The sequence below is a fragment of the Equus quagga genome, chromosome 1 (assembly GCF_021613505.1).
Source record: "Equus quagga isolate Etosha38 chromosome 1, UCLA_HA_Equagga_1.0, whole genome shotgun sequence".
Lineage (NCBI taxonomy): Eukaryota > Metazoa > Chordata > Mammalia > Perissodactyla > Equidae > Equus > Equus quagga.
In genome coordinates, this window is record NC_060267.1 from 42876156 (window position 1) to 42897027 (window position 20872).

At 38.2% G+C, this 20872-nt stretch overlaps 1 protein-coding gene across 2 annotated transcripts in view; it reads left to right on the forward strand.

Moving 5' to 3' along the window:
- The first annotated feature begins 6628 nt into the window (after positions 1-6628).
- The window catches only part of RERG (RAS like estrogen regulated growth inhibitor), a 113898-nt gene continuing 99654 nt past the window's right edge, over positions 6629-20872 (forward strand). Inside the window, exons 1-2 of one of the 2 annotated variants that reach the window (XM_046646287.1) lie at positions 6629-6814; positions 10290-10464. In XM_046646287.1, coding sequence (XP_046502243.1) covers positions 10404-10464 — 61 coding nt within the window. In that variant the 5' untranslated portion in view covers positions 6629-6814; positions 10290-10403. The remainder of the gene's footprint in view (positions 6815-10289; positions 10465-20872) is intronic. The other variant, XM_046646293.1, reaches the window with a different exon arrangement.

Sequence of the window (20872 nt, forward strand, 5' to 3'; positions counted from 1 at the left end):
TTCACATTGACTCTGGTAGGGTGATTTTTATTATTAATGTGTTATATCAGGTCCCATAAATTGTCAGAATTTGTGAATGTGTTTCTAATTTCCTGCTGGTTTATTGGGTAAAGATCATCTGATATCATCTGAACAGTATTAACTTCCAATAAAGTCTTTCACTATTCCTTTTGAATTTATTAATTTCTTCAACAAGCTTATATAACTACAGAGGTTAACATATTGCATTCACTGTGAACAGATAGTGTGTCTATCTGTCTTGCAAACTACTCCTTACTCAGAAATAAGTAAAGGCAAAAGCAATAAGAACTCAACAAGAATTTCAATTCTACTAAGACAATTTAATCTCCAGTGATCTGGAAAAATAGTTTAAATAGAGATAGACTCTCGAAAACTAAATTTAGTTCAGGGTTTATGGTTCAAAAATCCGCTCAATTAGAAACTTGCTTTTGTAGCCACATATGGACATTCACTATCTTCTCCTTTCCCTAATAAAGGGGGTTGTAATTACAACAACCCTGCCCACCATGGCAGAGAGGGGGATTCAGGGTGAGACTCCTATGCAAAAGAGATACAGAATACTAGCCATAGCTTACTTTTCTCTAAACATGCTCATTCCTGATATTCTTGTCATCATGCTCAGAATAACATCGGCTGTAGAACTGAGAATGGGAAAGAAGAATGGAGGGAATCAACCTGGGTTAAGGCAGGGAAATCTTACTAAGAGAGATGAACTGAGCTGTGTTATAAAAGCAGTGGAGCATAATAATTAAGAACATGGGCTTTGGCTGACTTCAGGTGTGTAACAGTATGAAATGGCGCTCAACTGTAGAACTGCCCATTCCCTTTTATTAGTGTTTGCAAGGCATATCTTTTTCCATTTTCTTTATTCAGTCTATGTGTGTCTTTCTATTTAAGGTGTATTTTTTGTAACAAAAAAAAAATATAGTCATATCATTTTAATCCAATCTGACGAATTTTGTCTTTTAGTTGGAGTGTATAACACATTTACATTTAATGTAATTACTGAGATAGTTGGATTTAAGTCTGTTATCTCATTATTTGCTGCCAATTTGTACCATCTATTTGTTCCTTTATTCCTCCTTTCCTGCCTCCTTTTGTATTAATGAGGTGTTTCATTTAATTTTATCTTCTCTATTACTACACTTTTGGATTCTTTTAGTGTTTTCCTAGAAATTGCAAAACGCATCCTTAAATTATTAGTCTATCTTAAATTAGTAATTTTACCATATCTCAAAGTATGGAAGAAACTTGTAAGAGCCTAATTTCATTTATACTCTCCCATCTGTTTGTTATTATCATATATTTTACTTGCAGATATTTTCTATCTCCACAGGACATCTCAATGTTTTTAGTTTTTATTGGTCAATATTCATTTATTTTTACCTATATAGTTACCCTATCTGAAGTAGCTGATTGCTACTTGAATTTTTTTACTTCCACCTGGAATCATTTGCCTTTTTTAGAAAATTTTTCTGCTGGCAATGAACTCTCTAAAATTTTGTTTGTCCAAGAATCATTTATTTTGGTAAATACAGAATTCTGGTTTGGCACTTTAAAGATGTCATTCCATTGTCTTATGTTTTTGTTAGTTTATGTTCAAAGGTTACTGCTTATTCTTATTGTTTTTTTTCCTTATGAATAATGTATCTTTTTTGTTTTCCTGGATGCTCTTAATATTCTCTCTGTACCTTGGTTTTCAGTGAATTGACTGTCATATGCCTAGGTGTAGTGTTCTTTTTATTTATCATGCTTGGGATTTATGGAGCTTCTTGATTTGGAGGATTACTATCTTTCATCAGATTTACAGAATTCTCAGCCATTATTTCTTCAGCTATTGCTTGTATCTCATTCTTCCTTTTTTTCTCTCTCTCTAGGACTCCAATTACATGTGTGTTAGACCATGTTCTACATTTCTCATGCTCTGTTTTGGTTTTTCCATTCTTTTTTTTTTTCCTCTGTGATTCATTCTAGATATTTTCTAATGGTATATCTTTGAATCTTAATCCTGTCTTCTGATCTTTCCATCTGCTGTTAAACACATCAAATGAGTTCTTAATTTCAGGTATTATATTGTATAATTTTAAAGGTTTTTTTGATAATTTTCATACGTTCTTTTTCTCTGTTAAAATACACAAGTAGATAAAAATCTGATAAATATTTTGTATTTTTATCTATTTTTGTCCATAATTTCCTCTACTGGTTTTAGCACAATAATCCTAGAAATTTTGAAGTCCTTGTCTACTTAATCCAATATCTGAGTCATCTGTTGGTCTACTTCCATCAACGTTTATCTCTTTATTATTGGTAATTTTTTCAGGCTTCTTTGTCTATCTAGTAATTTTTATTGTATATGTTATAAACTGAATGTTGTGCCCCTGCAAAAATCATATGTTGAAGCCTTAACTCCAAGGTGACTGTATTTGGAGATAGGGCCTTTACAGAAGTCATTAAGGTTAAATGAGGTCATAAGGGTGGGGCCCTGACCTCATAGGATTAGTGTCTTTGTACGAAGAGATACTAAAGAGCTCTTATCATCTCTCTGCAGGTGCAAAGAAGAGGTCATATGAATGAAATGACAGCCACCTACAAGCCAAGAGGAGAGCCCTCAGAATGAAACCTGCTTTGCCAGAACACTGATCTTGGAATTCCCAGGTTTCAGAACTGTGAGAAATAAATTTCTGTTGTTTAAGTTACCCAGGCTGTGGTATTTCGTTATGGCAGCCCAAGCAGACTAATACAGTATGCTTGACATTATAGATGATAGTTATAGAGGCTCTGGATTATGTTATCTTTCTCAACATTGTTGAGTTTTATTTTGGCAGGCCGTTAATTTCCTGGTGGATTAGCCTGGCCCTGTCGAGGCCTCATTTTAGTCTCTGTTCAGGGGAGGAAGTGGATTTCAGATTTGCCGTTACTCCTTGATCATTGCCCTGTCTCCTAAAGCCTGGTCCTCACTCCTAGAATATGGCCTTTTGGAGGTCTCAGTCAAACGCCCAGGATGTCCACACAGTTCTTTGAACTCTGGCTGGGCTCAACTCCAGTGTCTCTCCAAGGACTCTGAGACTTCGAGGACTCTAGCTTGCAGACCCCGGGCAGCTGTTCTTTTACTAGGTCTCCCAGAGATGCACCAGAAAATATGCAGCCCAGGAAATGGCCAAGGTTCCAGGAGCATTTCTATGTAAATATCTGGAGTTTTCACTCTGTGGCTATCCTCTCATTTTAACTTCTGAACCCAGCTGCATTAGTAGCTCTGAACTCTCATCTCTTATTATTGTCTGGGCTCCACTTTCATGGACCAAGACCTTTAAAATGCCCCCAAGGAGAAAATTTGGGTGAATGTGGGGCTAAATCCAGTGCATTTCCTCTGTCGGGGATTGCTGCCCTGCCTTGGGTGTCTTGCAGGGCTTCCAAACAGCTATTTTGTATATTTGGCATATTTTGGCCAGCTTTTAGAGTTGTTCCTAGCCAGAGGGAAAGTCCAATCATGGCCAAAATCAGACTTGCCCTTGCCTAATATCCAATTAAATAAACAATAAGAATAATAAAATATCCCCCCAGCTCCAAGTCAAAAAGTAATCATTAGCAGCCACACATCGAGAAATGGGGTATGATATCTTGCCAGTAAGAAGTCAAATGATATTGACTAAAATAAATATATGGATAAATATAAACCATATAAATATATAAATAGCCATATAAATATAAATATATGGTTAAACATAATGAATTCAAATCTGAGTTTACGTAATAAATTTAACTTTAGAGAGACTATTGGATAAAATACCTTGTGAAGTGAGCAAACATCTAAAGTTTAGCCATCTTTTACAGTTCACTTTAATTCCTTTATCTTCTGCTTGACTATTTTTTAATTAAAAATAGCATTTACTTATTTATTAAAAATGGTATGATAGCTTGCAGCCCAGCCCGGTGGTGCAGTGGTTAAGGTCGCAAGTTTCGCTTCGGCTTCCCAGGCTCGGATCTCGGGTGCAGACCTAGGCCCTGCTTGTCAAGCCCTACTGTGGCAGGTGTCCCATATATAAAGTAGAGGAAGATGGGCACAGATGTTAGCTCAGGGCCAGTCTTCCTCAGCCAAAAGAGGAGGATTGGTGGCAAATGTTAGCTAAATCTTCCTCAAAAAATAATAAATAAATAAAAATAATATGATAGCACTTAGCATAGTTATACACCATTTAACATACCTATTGATTCATCTATGTTCTACAACATCTGGAATGATGGTTTTATTATAATAACAATGGTTATTTCCGGATAGCGTGATTTTGGGGTGATTTTCTACTTCTTTGTATTTTTTCTACTACTTGAATTATTTACAGTGAACACTATTAGCAACTACAGACACACACACACAAAATTCCAGTTTTTAATGTGTTTGGGGTTATACTGATTCTTCATCTACTAGTTTTGTGTTAGAAGTTTTGGCTTAAGCCTGAAACCAGGCTAAGAGACTGGAGTATGACAGGATCTCTTTCCAGGAAAATTCATGCCCAGCAGGTAACTCGTGTGTCACTGTAAGTGCAAAGTGTCCTCTGTCCTTCCTACTGACCCATGAAGCAGGTGGCATAGGGCAGACTGGCTCCTTTTTGCTGCTCTTGGGACAAAGGAAACACTCCCATTGAATATAGGATGTATCCAGAAGCCCTAGCACAATGGGGGTGAGGCTCTGATACAGCTACTGCATCTCTCTCGGTATATAGCACGTCAAGAACTGCAGGTGTGCATGCAAATGCTTCCCTAGTTGAGAGAGGGGTGCCAGCCTACATGCGCTAAGTAGGAAAATGGAAACAGATTCTGTAGACAAGATCCCAAATAACTGCCACAAAAGGGGACTGGCTTGGAAGTGGGCATTTCAACTTAGGTCTATGTAAATAGGATATATATATATACATATATATAGATATACATATTTATAGATATTTTTATTCAAACCATCCATGAACACAGGATTTGCTAGGGAAAGGAGGTAACATGGGAGATCTGAACTTCTTAATGCCCTAAAATTCAATAAAACTGGATTTCTCTAAAACTCTATATAATCAACCTCAGCAAGTCTTTCCACATCCCAGGCTTCAAAGACTTCTTGCATGTTGAGACACTAAATCTCTTCCCCAGACCTCTTTCCTGAGCTTCAGACCCATATGTTCAACTTCCTACTGGCTATTCTATCCCAAATTCAGCACATAAAAAAAATACCCTATCACAATTTGTTCTTTCTCTTCATTCATTCAATGACTGTGTTTTTTAATACCCACCATGTGTCAGGAATGATGGTAGAGGCTGGAAATACAGAGATACATATGCTATATCCCTACATTCAGGAAGTTCAGATTTAATAGAGAAGATTGAGAAATAAAAATGAGTACAAGGCAAACACGATGATAGATCAGGGTGCCATCCGACATAGAACCAAATCAGGTAATCCAGGTGTATGTCGGGGAAAGGAGATAGATTAGCGATGGGGAAAGTCATAGAGGATAAAACGTTTGACCTTTCCCAAAGACTTAGCACAGCGATTCCTGCACAGCTGGGCATTTCCTACCTCTGCCACACATCTAGCTACTGCATTTAGCCTGGCCCACGACTGAGGCTGCAGTGGCTCCCCAGGTCAGCACTGGCCCTGGAAACTGCCTCCCTGGTTACATCTCGTCCATCAGGGACACACTCACTGCAGACTGTCACTCAGCCCTAGCCCCTGTCTGCTCTATATTGCAATGGTTTTCTGAAGGTCACCTGGTATCTTGGTGAGAAGCCCCTGGTTTTGAAAGAAAAAAAAATAGTATAGGTATTTCCCACTCCTTTGATCAGAAGTGTCATAATCTTTGTGAAATCATTTAACCTCTCTGAAACTCAGTTCCTCATCTGTGAAAGGCTAATCATTATAATAAGAGTGCTTACCTCAAGGGAGGGTGTAAATATAAAACGAGATGAGAGACGAAAGCAGGTCTCACACAGCACCAATGTTAAGCATCTTTGTTAGGTTTTGAGGATGATGGAGCATGACTTCGATTCAAATATTTAAATGCTGATCTTGTAGGGAGAATGTGAGGCTTTTGGAACTCTCTCAAATATCTAACTATAAATTTCAATTGAACTTAATGTTTATGTCTCTCCTAGCATCTCTCAGCTTCCAGTCCGACCTGGGTTTCATTCCAACCATTTATTAGCTTTGGACAACTTATCTTCTCTTTCAGTTTTCTCTTGAGTATTATGGGGATAATTAAACACACCTCAAAAGGCATGTTGTGAGGATCATCTGAAGTAAGGAGTAAAAAGCACCATGTAGTGATGCTTTCACATGCAAGGTTTTAACCAAGGAAAGAGGTCTTTATGCGAGAACGTAGAGGCCGGGAACAGAGCAAGAGAAAAGGGAAGCCTGTCTCTCGGGTGCGACACCGAGAAGGCACATATTCCAGGCTCTTCTGGTGGAGAGGTAACATCGCTGGAGGAGCCGGGCCCGGGCCCCAGTAGGGGGCGCCGTAGCGCCGCACTGCAGCATCCTGGTGGCGGAGCGCAGCCGCCAGGGCCAGGCTGAGCTCGCGTCCTGCGGCAGTCCCTCGGCCGCTAGTCGGAGCGAGCGTGAGCGAGGACACCCCCGCCGGGCCGCCCCCACTTGCTGCGGGCACTGCAGCTCCCACCGCGACTGCAGCCCAGCGACTCGGAAACGCAGCGTGCTCCCTGGGCTGCGCAGCGTGGGAGGGTTTAGCGGTCCCGGGGGACTGGTTCCGAACTTGCAGGGGACCGCGGCTCTCCCGGGCCTGGAGAGTGTGAACAGGTGAGTGTCACGCACGTGCCCAGGTGGCTCTTTCAGGATGACTTCCTGCAGAGCCTTCCGAGCCCCTGAACGCTCGGCCTCTGGGTCAGTCCTCCTGGTCCCTGGGTCCTCCCAGGGCAGCTTTGGGGTTCGCTGAGAGGGAAGTGTGAGCTCCCGCGCCCAGAGCTTGACAGCGTCCTCGGAGCTGAGACCGAGAATGCCCTTTTGACTTAGGCTGCATCTGCTCCCTGGGTGGAGGGCAAGTGACCTGCAGTCCACAATGGACTTGTTTGTTTACCATTCCAGGATACCTGTTGCTTTCAGAGCAACGTACAGCCGGAGGTCTTGTACAGTTACCCTCGTCACTGGGGATGCTACGTTGTGATAAGATGAGGAAGAATTCCTGGTAATGAGACAAGGAAAACTTGATTTCAGAGCTAGAGAAGGGGCGGCCCAAAAAGAATCTCATTCCCACGACCAGACTAGATTCTTCACTTCCTAAACAGCTGCACTTTATTTTGATGAGAGCATAAATACAGAAGTTAGAAAAAATATTCCCTTATAAAGATGCTTGCTACCCCCACCCAAGAGAAAGATTGAAAGCATGGACCTTGATAAGTATAATAGTGTTGGGGATGATTTATTATGAACAAAAGCTTTCTTTAAATAAATTGAAAAAATCAGGTTATTAGTGATCTAAATGTCATAGATCTAACAGATTGTAAACTCGAAGGTAGCCGCTTTTTTGTTTGTATATGCTTAGCATAAGTGTAGAATGAATCCAGGAATGCATTAACAGTAACACAGGATTTGGAAGGTGTGTTCTTTGTTTCTTCTTCTTTCTTAGCTTTATTTTAGTTCCTTTATGTTTAGAAAAAAAAAAATCACTGCACCGTCAATCTCTTAAATTTCTAGGTGTGATTTTAGCTTTAGGAGTAATAGGAACTCAGAAGTTTTTGTCCTGATAAAGCACTGTCTATACAAAAAGTGAATGTCAGCTTCTAGACCCAGGCAGAATATTTCTGCACAACAACATTAAAACAAATGTTTTCTTAGATCCATCTTATGGAATGTCTCAGATTATGAATTATTTTGAACATCAGAAATTTGGCAACAGGTCACTTATTAAGACAATTTACATATTTTTCTTTCTTTGTCAAATGTAACTTTGCACATTTTCATGTGAGAAATAAAATGTTGAAGGATATGTGTCAGTTTTGTGTCTTCCTTTAAGTGATTTTTCTAAATATAACATGAGATTGACAATAACTCACTGTATCATTAGGTTGTAAATGAAAAAACTAACCCACACAATTTTTCTTTCTTGTGTGAAATTCCTATGCCTCTGAGGCCATTTGGGAGTTACTGAAATATTTGACTTAAATGTTTTTTAAAAATCACATTTGATAACTACTTTCATGAAGCATAAATCAGATACTAAATTACTTGGATTTTATGAGCATGGGAATGGACAGTTTTACATGAAATAACAAATTATTGTTTATATAAGCTCTAGACACTTGCATGTTCAATGTTTCAAAGAAATTCTTGCCATTCTAATTTAGAATTTATATAGTTAATATATTTTCATATATTATGCTTCTATGATGAAGCACTGAACCTTAAACAGAGGCCTTTTCTTAATGAATGCATATAAAATGACAAGTAAGGAAATCCTTTTATCTTCAGCCAAATTATGGGACTGAACAAATTGCAGATGTTAAAGCTTCTGGTTTTTGTACTATTAATGATTACTAAGAAGTTTTTTCATTATTGGAGATGAAGTAAACAATAGCTCATGTTAATGTTGACCTTTTCATCCTTCAGAGGAAGCTCTGGCACTTTGGAAATCAGCAAATACGAAATTGGTTAGGTACAGGTCGATGACTTAGGTGCATAGTGAAAGAACAATGACATGCTAATGTCTTTGTAGAAATACTTTTTCAGAAAGATTTTTTAACTTTTTTTTCTTTCACTTGAGAGGCTCTTTTTGAAAATGTGTAGATGACAAAATGCTGGCAGGAGCAGTTTACACATTTAGATCACAGATTTGTGTTTCAAAAATATCTTTATAGACTGGAAAAATGTATGAAATGAAGACCGATGTGGTTTAGTTAAAGAAGGATAAAAGTCAAATCTTGTATTGAGGTTTAAAACGTTGATTGCAGAAGTTCAGAATGGAAGAGTCTGCAGTTCATGTGAACCATATGAGCCGTAATAGGAGTGGCTGTGCTATAATATGACCACAGTACCTGGGTAAAGAATAGGGAAAATCTCATTGAACTTTGGCTGGCTCAGTTCGTCAGGTCACAACTCAAGTGGTGAATGTAGTGGCTGCCATGTTTTTAGAGTGATTAAATTGGCAAGGGCCAGAGGAGAGAGCTGCATGTGGTGAAGAGAGAAGGTGAGGGTCAAAAATCATAAACAAGAACACACATCCCATGAAGAACAAGGGAAGATGCTTGGCCTCGTTTTCCTAGAAAGTAGAGCCTAGGATGGGGCAAAGCTTCCTAAGAGCTGCTAGGTTACTTGAAGGCTTCTGAGTGAAAGAAAAGAAAAATCTGACTTAATGTCGTCGTCCCCGCCTCCCCCACTTTGCCCGCTGTACCTGGATGTGGTAAATTCAACACAGGATGATTGCTGGATGATTGTCTCATCATAAAGAAGGATTCTTGAGTTGGCTGGAGGATTCCATTGGTTAACCCCAAGGCTCTTTCCAGCTTCACATTTCCATGGTACTAAGAACTAGGTGGCATTCCTAAATAAATAAAATCTGCTTACATTGTATGTAATATAATTTCCCAAATGTTAGGACAATACTATAAGCTAATTTACTCGAGCTTGTCCTAGAAAAGGGATCAAAAGTCATGGCATGGCATTTGACTTTTGTGTACCCGAGCGTTGTGCCTAGAAAAATAGAAAAATATATAATCTAGACCTTATATATCAATTCCTAGAACATGTGTATTTGTTGCATGACTTGATCATGTGATCTAGTGTGAGCTAAGATGAAATTTAACCTTGAAATGAAAATTCAATCGTGTTTCACTGGGGTTGATAAATATGAATGTGTATTATTCAGTTCAAAAGGAAATAAAGAGTTCTAAATGTGATTCTCCCCATCACGTGTGTTTGTCTATTGAATGTTTACAGACACATGGTAAATACATGTTTTCACATACTATAAAGTATGTGTTATCAATTACTGACAAAAAAATGCCTTCATAAACAATTCTTTGAGGAAGTACTTTATAAAATTCTATTGTATGTGAAAACGCCTATGTTTTAGAACAAAACAGATCTTAGTTTAAGTCCTGGATCTATCATTTGTTAGATGAATAGTTTACAGTAAATTGCTGTAGCTTTCTCACAAGATTGTGAAGATCAAAATGAAAAATAGTGATTAAGTAATGTTGGCTGGCAAGTAAGAGATGCTGAATAAATATTAATTCTTTTCTCCAGTCACTTATGAATTCCCAAATCTCTTTTGTTTAAGGATTGCAGACTCTTCCAAGATTTACAATGATATGGTGAATTCGAAGGCTGGGGCCAAGATAATTTTCTCAGCTCTTTAGTTTGAACAACAGTGAGTTGTCTACCAACACCCGGCATGGCTAAAAGTGCAGAGGTCAAACTGGCAATATTTGGGAGAGCAGGTGTGGGCAAGTCAGGTAAGTGTTTTGTTGTAGTTGTGCATGTGTGTGTGCGCGTGCCTGCATGTGTATCTTTGTTGTTGCCTCCTGGGATTGGGCGGGCGGGTAATTGGCATTTCTCATATTCTCATGTGTTGCTCTTTTAGGTGGTCTCTTTCTCTTTATCTAGAACTTTCGTTTTGCATAACTAAGTTTTATAGACTCTTTTGCTTATTTATGATAAAGTAACTCTGCTGATAATACACAAGGCAATAGATAGATCATAGGTCTTGGTATTCTGAGAAAGGATATTAAACAAACCTCCAAAGTGATCAGAATGTAGAAATTAAAAAATATATTTGCTCTTTTTTTCTATATGAGATCCTGAGGGGTCAATTTTATGTCTCATTCATCTTGATATTCTCAATAACCTGCCCAATGTCAAGCATGTGTTGGGTGCTTATTGAATGAACATGTCTTTATAATAAACAGAATTGCATTATTGCCCAACACTTCTAAAATTGAGGAGTGAAAACTTAGTGTGCAAGACCTCAAGCAAGACAGCTGTTGCCAATACCTCTGGGGTGAATTGAAATGGTTAAATTGTGGCTCACATAAGTAATTCAGAGGCTGTTTTTCCCCTGCACCTGAGAAAAGGATTGCAGACCTTTAAGATTAAGGGTGAGATGTTGGAAGTGAAAATGTATCTAATCCAATTTGAAAATATATCTTAGGTTTTATAATTAAAGAATGCTAAAGTAGATGTTGGTAAAATGTCAGAGCCACATGGTTTCAGATAATGTTGCTTTGATCTCTTGGTGGAGGAAAGACCTATAATTGACTTTGCACACTGAGCTTTGGGTTCTCAGGAAAGGACTCAAATAGATATCTAGGAGGTGTATGTTTGTAGAGTGAAACCCATGGAGATCATCCAATACAACGAGTAATCCACATAATCTTAAACAAGCACGCATGAGCAGCTTTTAATTCTGTGACCAACCTCTCTCTCCTAATCTGCTCTCTGGTTTAATTTCAGGAGTAAGTCTTCCCTATTCTAAGTCTTTTTTTTTTTTCTTTTAATTTTCTCAAGAGTCCTCTTTTTCACTGTCACCTTTTCCTTCTCCTTGCTGTTTGTTCTTGCCTCTGGCAGAAACCAAGCCTAGAAAACAGATAGTTGGCAAGGCTAAGAAACTGCCCGCCTTCACAAGATTGAAGATTTAAACTCCTCCCCATTAATGTCCTCAGTGTTTCCTGATGGCGTGAGAACCTAATTTCTGTAGCTGGTGGAAAGATCTGGAGAATGAGGAAACTGTTCCAGTGAGTGGAGGATGAAGACAAGGGAGCGTGTGGGAAAGCCGGTGCTGGCAACAATAGCCTGTCTAAGTCCCTCGTGAGTGAAGGGTCTAGGCCTGGGGCTGGCTGTTTAGTATTCATTCATTCAAAACTTACCACAGGCAATAAAGGAAGGGGATTTTTTTAACCTTATATCATTTACTAAAATAAACTCCACATGGTTTGAAAAGTTAAACATAAAATTAAAACTTCAGTTGGGAGAACCACTTAGCTGTATGTATATCCATGCCTTTCTCCCCTGTGCTATCTCAGAGCAGGCTGTGTACCTCCTCCTCTCAAGGCTGATCCATCAGCTTGAGCTTAGACCCCAGTTCCCTTTGTCTCCCCCCAAACTGTTTCACTTATTCCTCTCATTCTCTACTGACAGTTTTCCCTTAAGCCTTTCTTTGTCCACTGCTCTTTTTCTTTTCTCCAAGCTTAGTGAATATGAGCTCTGCCGTACTATCTTAATTTGTTTTTTTTTAACTCCCATTCCTTGCTTCAAACATGGCAATTTTCCATTGTAATCATGCTCCTGACACTACTTTTGCTATCAATAACCAACAAACTGAATGAACATTTCCCAGTTCAGGCCTTCTTAGAACTCTTTTTATCATTCAACACGACCACTTATTCTTTCCTGAAGCTCCTTCCTTCCCAGGCTCCTGTGATATCACACTTCTTGGCTTGCCTGCTATCTCTCCATTGCTCCCAACCAGCTACCTTCATGGGCTAATCTACATCAGCCAACTTCTCAAAACCCGGGGCTCCCAGGGTTCTACATACCATGCTCTGTCTTCTCACTCCGTACACTCTCCCTGGGGGTGATTCCTCACACCCGGAGCTGAAGATAACACCTGCACATGGAGTCCAAATTCTGCTGACCTTGGTTTTGTTTTGTGTAAAATGCAGACATTGAACCTGTTTACTAAGGTGCTTTCCAACTCTAAAATCTTATGATTTTTGATTAATGAATCCTCTTTGAACTGGTTTCTCTATCTACCTTACGTACATTCTACCATTTGTGTTTGTTTTCATTTAGGTGAAAATGACAATGATAAACTACATGCCTTTAAACAATTGCCTTTTTGTCTGTCATCTATACACAGACAATGTTTTCCTATTTCAACATTAGACTGTTTTCCTAAGACCTTGTAACCACACCTCACATTTAAAAAGTAGTACTAGTTTGCCTTTTGTGTGGGAGACAATTCAGAGACCTTTTCCCACTTTCAGGGGGAAATGTTTTCCATGAAAATAACCACAGAGTACTTCACATCCACCAACTTTGAAGCCAGACTGTAGCAATATCAAATTCATGTTTATTCTAATTCTTTGTTAACGTGGATATATGATGTCTCTGCCTAGTCATTGTGCTGTATGTTCAGCTTCCTAGTCTACAGATTGTATCAGTCTTATAAGTAACTTTTGTTTTTGAAAATCTACAAGAAATTATACCTACTGGAATGCAACTGCAGCTCTTTGCTTATTCATATGCCTCCCGAAAATGGTCATGATCTTGCCATGGGCTCAAACACCCAGCAGGGCAAGCGTTCCTAGAGGAGCCAGTCTGAGATCTAGGAGTGGTGGAAACAGCATCGCTGATTTGCCTGTGAAGCAATTGAACAGAAGCAATTCAAATCTTACTTGTCCCACTGACTTTTCCCAACAGTAAATACCAAATTGGGATTTGGGGTGAAAAAGACCATATTGTCTGTTTGCTAATAGAGAGCAGTAAAGCCTGGAGGTAAGGGCATGAGCTCTGGATTTGCACAGTTAGGTTTGACTCCCAATTCTACACTTTGTTAGCTGTCTGAACTTGGCAACTTATAAGTTACTTATCTTCTCAACTTCCTCAATTATAAAAAAGGCTATAATAGTGCCTATCTCAAAGAGTTGTGGTTGAGATTGAATGATTTATTAATGTAAGTTTTTAGAGCAGCACCTGACACATAGTAGGTGTGCAAGTATTAACTTATGTTATTATAACTTTTCAAGGTATGCTCATTTCGATTTGAGTGCTCTAGTGAAAACATACATTCAAAGATATATTTACATTCAATTGAGTATTTTGGTTTTCGGAATGCTTGTAAGACAAAAATTCTGTGTCACTACTCTGCACACCCTGAACACACAAACACACACTTTCTATCTCTCTCTCTTTCTCTTAAATCCAAAGTCTGGTTAATATCAATTACAGCTTGACAAGTAATGATCATAACAATACTTCTCATGGCTTATATCTTGGAAATCTTGGAAAAACGGCCAGAAATATGTTAGTGTCATCAATAAATTAACACCCTTAAATTTGAAAGTGCTTCTGGTATGTGGTAGATGGCTCCCTAAGCCCAGGTAAAAGATAGGCTCTCTATGTTAAAAACAGAATTTAACATTAACCAGAACTTTCTGGTTGACAGGTTGACCGTAGAAGTGTCAGCACAGGCAAAGTTTAATAACGTGCTAGTTACTGAAGAGCACTGATAAAACATGTGAGGTGTTTGTGTGTATATATATATATAGCAGTATTTACATGGTCTTTGAAATTCAGAGGATTCTTCTTCCTTCTGTCTAATTTTACCTTGCGGTTCTGTCTTCAAGCAAGCTTGCTTGCTGGCTTAGGAAGCTTGCTGGCTCAGCATGGTTAGCACTGTGGTGATGCTGTGAGGTGTAGAGCCAGGATTTCCCAGCTCATTCCATCATCTCCTGCCCCAGCAGGGTAAACATTTACCGTCACTGGCTAATGTAGAGCATTAATAACATGGCATGTAGGTCATAAATTTCCTTACTTGTGTGCATCAGCCTGTAATTTGACAGGCTCCAAGTAATTAAAGCAATAAGACCTGCCATAAAACCCAGAATGCACACCATATTTATTTAAATATTTCCTGAATTCATTTTACTCAAACTTGTAGTAAGCGTGGGAGGGGCTGAGAGAACAACAACTGAAATTTTAGATTTAGTTTCACAGTTGACATTCTCATTTTAGAATGGAAATATTGTGCGCCATAGTGAAATGTGTTTCTTGAAACTTAATTGAATAATGCTATCCTCTGATTCAAAAGCCAATTGATGCATTCATCCGTGACGGCTTAAGTTCATAGACTCAGATTGTTGGGCCATAAATTGGGTGCCAAATACAAACAAGCTTTGATATTTTTCACCTTGGTGCAAAGAGCAGTGATGTATTTCTTCTCCTTTTGCTTGTTCTTCTTTGCTTCCTTGCCCCCCCCCCAATATAAAAAGTTTTGAAAAGCTTTTTTCATTTTATTTTCAAGTGGGACAGGGACAATTCTGATTTTAAATGTGACTTTTCCAATGAGCTCAAATACTGCTTTAACATAGACATGTACTTTATCACTGGAATATGTTTGTGAGACCTCATATACATTAAATAAAAACAACATTTATCAATAGCATCTTGGGTAGTCAGTTTCCTTATGCTGTGGAACTAACCTTTATGTTTTAGAGTTTTTTCTCTACTTTAGTAACTGTGCATCAGTTTGTTCCCTTCACTTATGCTTAATGACGTAGTATGATGCTGCTTGAACATTCTTTTCAAAGTACTTCTAAAAGAAGAGGAGAAAGATTAGGGGATTTGCGGCTTGAAAGCATCTCATTGTAATCACGTAATTATTTTTGCATGCTTTATTAATAATGTAAAGTATATGCAAATTTTAATATAAATCTATGATATATCTATGTTTGTTTGAATATAAAAATGACTTCCCCCAAAAATCAGTGACTAAAATGGAATTTTCAGGGAGATACAGCAAGTTGATCTGTGGCTTCAGTAAGTTTTCACCTAGGCTTCAGGTCCAGTTTCAGGACCACACGTATGGGAAAGAGCCTCGGCTGTGCACATCACATGACTCTGAGCACTGACAACAGTTGTCCACCTCACTTTTTACCAACTTATGGTCTCAATCAGCTCTTCAAATTCTTGGTCATTTTTTTCCTAAGATTATATAAATCTTAGTGGTAAATTTTCTTTAAAAAGTTGTCCAGGTAAGTAGAGGAACATATTGTGTTTCAGGTGGGTGCAGAATTTCCACACTTCCCAGATACAAGTGTGTGTGTGTGTGTGCGCGCGGGCGCATGTGCATATGTGTTTCAGAAGAAGCCTTTCCTAGATGGTTGTTGTTATTGAAGAATTACCAGAAATGAGGCCCATTGGTTCTTTGTGTAGTTGGTAGTTAGAGGAATAATTGTTTTTTAAAGAATTGGGCCAAAGGGAGGAAGGTGGCATTGAGACAAGTTTGGATGGGGCTAGAAAAATAGCTGTTCTGTTGTCATAAAATATGGTGATATAGTTACCTGTGGCTTCCAAGCATTTATACCTTCCTTTATCTACAAAGATGGGAAAGCAAAATGAGGCAAGCAGCCCAGCTGAGTTGCTTTTCATTTGTTTCTTCCACCCCAAGAGGAATAAAAGGGTGTTTTCAAATTGCAGGTGTATACCTATGGGTATGTATAAAAGTCAGACCTCTGTGCAAGGCATACGTCATGATGACCTTTTTGCATTCCCAGGAAGTAAAGCAAAGATGAGGAATGATGCTTATGAGGGCTTAGAAAAAGAAAAGAAAATGAAAGAAAGGAAAGGAAAGGAAAAATTAAAATAATCAAAATCAGTTGTTTATTGGTGGATAGTTAAACATTTTGTAGGTTGGCAATGACCAATTCTTAGCTTTTCTCTTAAGAAAAATATAATTAGGGAGGAAACAATACTGGAAAATAAAACAAAATAAAATCAAGAACTGTATTTCAAGGCCAAAAGAACATATCTTTGTCCCTCCTTTTTTCTATTGGAATATATTATTAAAATTCAATTGCCCTTTATTTTTAACTGACGGCTAATTTATTCATTGAAATATTTTCCTGTAGTTAATTATCAGTCATCAATCAGTCTCATTTTGATCTTGACATGTTTTCTTGGCAACTGACAAGGACTGTTTGAGGGAAGGGAGTGAAGAAAATTGCAAATAGTCCTTATAATTCCCCTTTTTATTCCTGGTATTTCTCCAACTTATGGGTTTGGGGAAATCAGCCAAATTTTCAAGGTGGTACCAGCCTTGAAGCCAAAATTCCATTGCAAACGCATCTCTGTTGCCACAGCTGCCTTTGAAAATTGCTGTGGTTTCAGAAAAACAGCCATAATTTCTTCCCTCCCATTAAAAATGAAAGTAGTTATATTATAAAGAAAAGACCGTCTGAAACAGGTAATTTCAGCATGGAATTAGCAAATATGTTAAGTTCGTATATATATGTTAGAGAGATATATAAGAGAGATCCTTCTGTAGATGACCTAGCTTATTGGTTCCACAGCCAAGTCTAGAATCCCTGTTTATGACTCTGTGAAGGCTCTTGCAACTTTGCTACTAAACGTTTTCATTTTGTTATCACTCTGTTCTTTTCCACATCCTTTCAAACACCTTATATTAGGAAATGAGATGATTATTAGAATTTTATGCTATGAACCTTGTAAAACTGATTGAGTTTTGTTTTTATAAAAAATTTTCGGTAACGATAAATAACCAGTACATAGCAAAGCTCCCAAACCTGGAACACTGGATGTGTTGTCAATCAATACAGCCAAGATTCTCGGCAACCTGTGTATAAAGAAAGCTCCCCCGTAACACACTATTACATTTTTTGTAGCTTTGGATCAGGTGTAAAGCTTTGGATCATCTTCTGCTAAAGAATAAATTTCGCATTGTTGTCAAAAGACAATATGTTGCGCTGTGTCCTGTCACTATGATCTAATAAAGAAAAAAGCACCCAACTGAACTGAATGAAAGGATTGGGGTTAAAACTCCAGCTTCATCCCATCCATGTGTCTTTTTGTTCATCTGTGAAATGATACATTCATTTGCTTTTTTTTCTTTTACAGTGATGCAGGTATGATAGGCTTTGACGAAACTTTGAAAAATTGCAAGTGTGATACAAATATGGTCTTAATACTGTTGTGCTCTTATAATTGAAATCTACGCAGTTCTTCTCCTGTGTTCCTTAACGTTTGTGCTTGGAGAAGCAGTGTGGTGAGTTCTCTTGCTGCCCATCACTGGAGGCTAGAGGAACACACTCAGCCCAGCAGTCGGCTAGTAGTGGTCCTCCACTGAGTACATAACGTTACAGAATATCCAAAGGTCTTAGATTCTATGTTGTAGGAATTTGCACTTTCAAATACGTGAAATGAATAGACATTGAGTCAGAATTTTTTCGTGATAACTGTGTAAGGGGGTCAAGAGAGGAGCATAGTTTAGGAAAATGATTTAGTCTTATGCCATATTGGAGAAGAAAGCATGGCATCTTGTAGAATTTATTGATAATCGACTCTTATCCTTATTAAAAATTAAAGCTTTAAAACATTTAAATATTTTGATAGGTTTCACAAATAATATATATGTATCTATATATTTCCCTATAACCTTAAAATATGTTTTTATTCATTCTTTCAGTTATTCATTTAACAGGTATCTAATGAGCACCAGCTTTGTGTTCTAGAATAGCTAGCCTGGTCCCTTGCACATAGTACAGGATTCATGTACATTCCAAAAGGCAGAACAGTAGCTATTTCTGCTCATCGCTATATCCCCAGAGCCTGACATAGTATTTTATGCAGACTAGAATCTCAGTAAAATGAATAAACTGAGTTAAACTGTGTGGTGTATACATACTTTATAATTTTATTAAGGGCATATATTTTAAATGCTCTCCTTATTATGACCAAAGTGATCTCCTTGCTTGCACTTGAATATCTCCTGTGACAAGAACTCAGCATGGCTGGAAGTAGACCATTCCATCCTTGGACAACTGTATCAGTCACAGTCCTCCAGAGAAACAGAACCAATAGGACACAGACACACACAGACACACACAGACACACACAGACACACACACACACACACACACACACATTTTTTTTGTTTACTTATTTATTTTGAGGAATTTTCTTCCTTGATTGTGGGGGCCTGGCAAGACTGAAATCTATAAAGCAAGCTGGCAGGCTGGAAACTCGGGCAGGATTTAATATTTCAATCTTGAGGCAGAATTTCTTTAACTCTGGGAAACATCAGTTTTTTCACTAAAGGCCTTTTAGTAATTGGATGAAATCCACCCAAGTTATTAAAGCTAATCTCCCTTTCTTAAGATCAACTGATCGTAGATGTTAACCCTATTTGCAAATACATTCTCTGAAACCCCTACGTTAAGGTCTGGTTAAATAACTAGGTACTGTAGCCCAGCCAAATTGACAGATACAGCTCTCACAGCAATGCTTCCTGTTTGTTACTTGACCCTCTTTGGAACCAAAGGCTGTTCATGAGCTTCTACTCATTGACTTTAAATTTAACCCCTTAGAGTTTCATAGAGTACCTTAAATCCTCTTCCTTGTGAGAGCCCTTAACATGTCTGAAGATAGCTGGCATGCCTTGACCCACGCCTGAGTTTTCTCTTCCATAGTCTAGTTACTCATAGTGGCTTCATTTACCCCACACAGGTCATGGTTTCTAGTCACAGCACCGTCCTCACTGTTCTACTTCACCCAGGCGCTACATAAAATGTGGCAAATTGATGCAGACATTGCAGATGTGGGATGCGCAGGCCAGATCAGAGCACAACTATGGTTTTGCTTCTTGGTACTTTGCTTCTGCTAAGGCTTCCTAAGGTCACTGTTGTTTTCAGGTGACAGTTTTGGGTCATGGGGAGTTTACAGCCAATGAAGTCCTTTTTTTTTTTTTTTAAATATATGCTCTTGCTGAGTCATATCTTTCCAAACCTATACCTGAGTGTGTGTATGTTTAACCAAGGTGTGGAAGTTTATTTTTATCCTCTTAAATACTGTTTTGTTAGGTTTAATCTATTCCTCTGGCCTGTCAGGAGCCTTTTGGATCCAGAATATTTATCATTCCTCCCACTTTCTGTCATTTAGAAATATGTTGGTTTTGGAACATTATAGGGCCTTGATGCTCCTATTGAATCACAGAATTTTCCACTTTGCTATTATTTAGCTCATTGAAATGACGAAGAATCCCAGTGAGTTTTTTGGGTAATTTACAGCTAGTAAAGAAAAGCAAAGGTCTTTGGCTCTTGGTGTGGAGACATTAACACCATATCACGTTACTTCCATGTTCATTAAATAAGTTCTGTTTAGATTTGCCATAAAAAGGGTGATCTGGGAGGAAGCCTTACAGTTATAATCTCTTGTTTAATATTTTATTTAACATTTCTTGTTTCTATCTCACATTCTTGTCTTAGGACTCAAGGTACATTGCTATATAAAGTGCATAACAGTGATCAAATTTTATTGGTCCAAATATTTATTCTGTACAAAAAGTCATTTTCCAGAGACTCATTCCAATATATGTTATGTATACTTCTGTACTAAAATGGCTGAATTTATGTGATTTGGAACTGCTACTGCAAATCAGAGCTGAATGAGGGAATCGGTTTCCTTCAATGTGTTATATTGACAATATCAACCTTAGCATGCCTCAGAATCACTTGGAGAGCTTGTTAAAATATGCTTCAGGACCCCCTTCCGAGAGGTTCTGATTCAGTAGGGCTGTAGTAGGGCCAGAGAATTTGTATTTCTAACAGGTTCCCAGTTGATGCTGATGCTGCTAGTTTGGGTACTGCATTTTATGTTAAGTGTGGCGAATACTCAATTTCCATTTGAAATAGGTGTTTTCAGCTTTGAGAAAGCATGTAGCTTTTTGTGAGCTGCATGTAGTAAACCTTGACTTGCCAGGCACTGTCATAAGTACTGGGGATACAGTGGTAAATAAAACAGGCAAGCTCTCTGCCTTCATGAAGCTAACATTCTAGTGGGAGTAGACTAATGAGCTAAAAAGTACTCTATTGAGCAGATCAAATGTGAGACTTTTCTGTGGTTCCTTAAGACTAGAATTTTGCATTCACATCATAGTAGGGTAAGTTTTGTTTAAAAATAAATGTAAGCCTCAGCAACTGTGACATGCTGAGCTTTGGTTTTAAGATGATAACTTGAGCTGTTTGGCAATCGTGGGGGTGGTTGGAGTAAATTGTTCTGTTAAGTGTTTGAGAGTTAAACACAGTTTAGGACCATGGTACCAAATTTTCTACTGAGAGAAGCTAAGTA